Here is a 5,324-nt window from a genome sequence, read left to right as displayed (position 1 = left end):
GAACCCCCGGTCCACCTACAGCAGAATAGTTTCATTTATCATTTCTGTTGAGTTCCCCAGCCGAGCGTCTATTGGAAATGGTTTCTCTACCTTTACTAGGTAGTAGTAAGGTCTGTGTACATACTACCCTCCCCAAACCCACCTATGGGAATATACTCTGTCTGTTGTTGTTGTTGTTGTTGAGTCATATATTTTCTAACATCGCCTGTTTAAGGTATTGATAAATGTTTTGGACAAATTCATCCATTGGTTTAAGATTTTGGTTTGGATCCTTAGATCTTTTTGCATCAAAATCACCTGTTGGCAAGTCCAGATTTTGCACTCATGTCCAAAATTTACTTGTGTTAATATGAGGAAGGGTGTTAGAGTTATAGAGCGTCCATAATCGGTATAAGGAGGGCAAACAAAGGGGGTTTATAGAAATCTCGAACCAACCTCAGATGCTCATATTTTTAAGTTTTAACACTTCCTTTTAAATGTGAATATATATTTACTGTTGCTTCTGTATTTCTTCTTCCTGAATAACTTGACCATGCAAAAAAGGGCCCGGGGAAGGGCCGATCCCTAGAGGCGTGATGTAACAGCATACCCTGATGCAAGCATTAGTAGCTGCTTCCACGGCTCGATCTCATGACTTATAGGTCACACGTAAACAATTTTACCGTTATTCCAATGCTCCCATTCACTTGACCATCCAGTTATACAGCAATCGAGACACATTCCTATTGGAAGATGCATTACACTTGTTCTACTTTCATTCGACTGCTTCAATACAGTAAGAACTCATCTTTTATATGAAAAGGTAGATTTGTGTAACCAAAAAGGGAAGCTATTTGTTTAGACATGTTCTCATCTGTTCTTTAATTTTGGATCAATGAAGTTCCAAATTAAAACTAAACTCCTTATCTGAATTGCTATAAGCTACAAGTCCATCCCATAAACAGAACAAATAAACAAGTCAAGTATTCAACATCTGGACATGACAATTCAGCAAGATGAACTGAAACTCTTCATTGAATTGAATAAGAAAAGCTACAAACAAGCATCATAAATATGATGGCAAAGCAAGCCCATCTTTCAAAAGGAAAGAAAAAAGAGAAATAGAAACTGATAGAAATTAGTGCCTCCATTTGTTTAATGTGGCAGAGATAGAAATTAATTAACAAAGCTTAGTGCAATAGCATTTGCGTTGGATGCCAACGCAGTCACCACCAGAGAAACCTTCATTTCTGCAAACAAGAGCACAGTTGTGATCATGCCAACAGGGTCCATGATATCCATGGCTAGGAGACATGCAAACTCTTGCTTCTACTTGTCGCATCATTTCCATTTCTGCATTCATATAAAAATACTTCATTATTTAATGAGATAAGACGCCAAGATTTGAATTTTATGACTCTTATAATTGAGATACAATAATCACTAGGTTCAAAGTCAAAAGCTACTGACTTTCCCCCTGAACCCGTCCATGAAATAAGAAACATAGCTCCGTTTATGCGAGTTTGCAAAGTTAGCTGGTTTTAAGTGAAAAGTAACAAAAAACCAAGTATATTAAGAAAAATTAAATGAGAAGGTTACCAATGAAGGACACTTACGTGAGACAAAGATTATGAGAAACACAAAGAGAAAACCAAAAGTACCCTTCCTATCCATTTCTGATAATCTTTTTTCAGCTACTTCTTTGATGTCTAAGTGAGTTAAGACCACTCACTATATAAAGGAGGGTTTATTGCAGAAAATCCAGAAATCACGTGAGGACCATACAAAGCATGAGAATTTCAACAGTAAACAAAATTATCTGGTACAAGGCGTGCATTGGTTAAAGCAGAATCTCATTGATCTGGCTCACGTGCTTGTGCAGAGGTGCCCATACAAATTTATCCAACTACTCATTAGTGCTCGGTATGAAATTTTTTTCGCCTCTAACTTGTTGTATTTTGATGGTTATACACCATTTCTAGTGGAATTTTATTTGCATTGTACCAGAGGCGACTCAATAGTAGTGGGGCTAAAGTCAAGACTTAATAAGAGGCATTAAATTTGTTTAATAATTTTATATATTTTGTTGATTTTTTTTTTTACTTTTTGAGACGTAATTTCATCTTGACGATATAATCAACCCCTTTGATTTTTGTTGAATATTACTAACCTTTAATAAGATTTTATTAAGTTTAATTTTGAATTATTTCTTTTCACATGACCGTCAATGTAACTTACTATATAGCATTGCCTCCCAAAGTAACAATCATGTAGAAATTTGTATTTACAAAAATGACAAATATTTTACTATCTAATTAGCTTGAAGCGTGCCTGTAGAGATTTTGAAAGAAAATATCTTACAGAGTTAGAGTTGTCAATAAAATTTATTCAAGTTGGACTAAGAAGAACTAGAAAGTAACTGCAGATTTAATTGTCTTTCACTTTCATTTGAATTTTCTCAACCAACTCCGAAAAAATAGTACAATATAAAATATAAAACTATATTATTAACGATTGGTGACAAGGTAGCAAAAGATGGTTAAAAGATTTTTTACCACTATTTAATAATAAATACAATTAATATTTAAATTACATATAAAAAAAGTAACTTTTGGGGCCTCTAATTTTCTGAGGCCTAAAGCAGCGGCTTTAGTGGCTTGGGGGTTGAACTGCCTCTGCATTGTATTTGTTTCATGAGCTGAGAGTGGTTCTAAGTTAGTTTTCAATTTTTCCAAGGTAATGTTTTGTAAAAGAATAGGGACAAGAAACTATATTGATAAAAAAAAAAAAAGGACATAATACATGTACCATTTACAAAAGACCTGTGGCTAGGATTTTCCAATTAGCTTACACAACCGCCAGAATATAAATCGGGAAGTTAGAAAATCAAAGATAGATAAAAGACTCCTTAAAAGATCAACTCGAGTATTCGAAGAGGAAGTCGAATGTCTGGAGAATTCATAAATGATTAAGGAGTTCATGTATAAGAAGAACAACAAATCAACATGCGCTAAAGTATCTGTAACGATCCGACCGGTCGTTTTGCTTTCTAGATCCTCGTTCCCCTAAAAAGACTCTTCTTATGTGCTTTTACTATTTTATGACTTGCGAGAATGGTTAGTTCGGGATTTGAAATGGTTCGGATTGAAATCGGAACACTTAGTTCCTTGATTTGGCTTTAAAAGGCTAAGTTTGACTTGGGTCAATATTTTGAGTAAACGACCTCGGAATCGGGATTTGACGGTCCCAATAGGTTTGTGATGATTTTGGACTGGAGCGTATATTCGGATCGGGTTTTGGATGACCCGGGAACGTTTCGACGCTTAATAGTGAAAGTTGACACATTGAAGATTTTAAAGTTCTTTAAATTTGGATTGGAGTATGATTTGGTGTTATCGAGGTCCAATTGGGATTCCGAGCCTGGGAATAGTTCTGTATGGTGATTTAAGACTTGTTGTCGCGCCCCCTTTTTCCTTCGCGGAGTCCGGGTTTCCATATTTATTGGGAACAAATCGTTTCCTTTTGGGAATTGGGTATCTGAAGAGTCACCACCTAACGGATTAAGGTGCGTTAGGGCACCTAGAGCAATTAGCTCATGTAACCAGTTTGCATTACCAGAGATTAGGGTAAGGGATCGAAATAACCTTGAGGGGAAGGTGTTAGACACCCTTCGCGGTCCACAACGGTGGGTCCCGACCAAACTTAGTTATGTGAATTAGTCATTTAACAAGTAAGCGGTCTAAGCACATATTTGCAAATAAAGGTAGTTTATGCAGTCTAAACACATATACAATCAAGAAAGTTTAGATGGTCTAAGCATACGTAAATTAAGGAGGTTTGAATAGTCCAAGCATACATACATAAACTAAGGAAGTTTAGGCGGTCTAAGCACACATATGTGAATTGGGGAAGGGAAGTCCTAAGTTGATTAGCCTATAGGATCACATCTGTACAATACCCGATAAGCCTTCCTCAACTAGAGGGGTTACACGTGGCATTAGCGCACAAGTCATCATATCCTTTTACTACCCATTACCCTCCCCTTAGTGGTTATATAAGCGAGTTTAGTTAACGAACTCTAAGCGTGCTTTACCCGTCCCTTCCTTGTGGTCCCGGAGGCATTTATGACCTCTATACTTAGGCAGTTCTAGACACTTCTAAGATATTTAAAGGATAAAATCTAAGCGACAACAAAGAACACATAGGACTGTCAAATAGGAAAGCAATTAGGGGCTAATGTTTGCCTCCACACATAATCAGATACATAGCACATCTCAAACAACTGATTTTAAAGAAATTCAGAAAGCCTTCGAACATGATATCTAGATGAATATCACATATACGAAATATGCAACATTTTGTTTAAAGCGAAGTGGCAGAACCCTTAGTCAGCTTGGCTATTAATTTTATAGTCTGTTAAACCTGGATAATTTCACACAGAAATAGAACCTGATTTCACAGTTATTTAATTACCTAAGGCTTGCCTAGGTGTGTGTCTGTACGCAATCATAATTCTGGAAATTGGTTAAGACAGCTTGAGATCATTCAATCTTATAGGCAAACTGAATTAGGTGATTTACGTTACAGAACTGATTTCATGCATGTCTACACTAGAACATGATATCTATGTATTGGGCTATTCTTAAACCTTTTTATAGACAATTATTTATTCAAAACGACATAGACATGGTTTAGAACCAATGAAAACAAAGTCTTAAATCAGGATTTCTAATGCACATAGAGATGATCATTTTTTATTAAGCACGATTACAACAACAGTTTAATGACATGATTTCCAGGTGATAATAACTTATGCAGAGTCGAAGAAAGAAGTGATGAACTTATAACATGTTTCTAATATGCAAAATATAAACGTGAGTGTCCTAAGGCAGGTTTTCTAATGCAAATATTATAGACTTATGACATGTTTTGATGCAAGTAACATAACATATGGGCCTAAAGCATGATTTCTATCATAACATAAACTCGTTTTATTATTTGTTGCAAATATATATATATATATATATATATATATATATATATATATATATATATATATATATATATATATATATATATATATATATAAACTAAGAGCATGATTTCTACTATGTATCAACCTAAAGCATGATATCTACCCAATTTCCCATAAACATCATATAGGAACCCTCCCTTTTTACTAATCACCCCAACATCTGTTTACAAATAATATTATTACAGACCAGGATCAAATAAATTACATAAGTAAATTAAATTACACTATAGGGAGCCTAAATCAGGCCCAAAGTAAACCTGGGAATGCGAGGCCTTCAATAGAGTCTCAGAAGCCAAAGATCTTATAGCCA

The 5,324-nt window shown here is 35.2% G+C and overlaps 1 protein-coding gene across 1 annotated transcript; it reads right to left on the bottom strand.

Annotated features, from left to right (window-relative positions):
- Window positions 1-986: 986 nt before the first annotated feature.
- On the bottom strand, window positions 987-1,743 carry LOC107822324 (defensin-like protein 1). Its single transcript, XM_075225898.1, has 2 exons — window positions 1,596-1,743; window positions 987-1,332 (listed from the first exon to the last, which is right to left on the bottom strand). The coding sequence occupies exons 1-2, from the start codon at window positions 1,651-1,653 to the stop codon at window positions 1,160-1,162; spliced, it is 231 nt and encodes a 76-aa protein (XP_075081999.1). The 5' UTR covers window positions 1,654-1,743; the 3' UTR covers window positions 987-1,159.
- Between the last annotated feature and the right edge of the window lie 3,581 nt (window positions 1,744-5,324).

This window comes from Nicotiana tabacum, chromosome 11 (genome assembly GCF_000715075.1).
Source record: "Nicotiana tabacum cultivar K326 chromosome 11, ASM71507v2, whole genome shotgun sequence".
Lineage (NCBI taxonomy): Eukaryota > Viridiplantae > Streptophyta > Magnoliopsida > Solanales > Solanaceae > Nicotiana > Nicotiana tabacum.
This window is presented reverse-complemented; position numbering and strand designations above follow the sequence as displayed.

Bases quoted from the DNA above. Each gene is read 5' to 3' on its own strand.
- LOC107822324 (XM_075225898.1), bottom strand. From the start codon at position 1,653: ATGGATAGGAAGGGTACTTTTGGTTTTCTCTTTGTGTTTCTCATAATC. The intron at 1,333-1,595 runs GTAAGTGTCCTT...ATATGAATGCAG, and splicing joins TCTCATAATCTTTGTCTCAC to AAATGGAAATGATGCGACAA.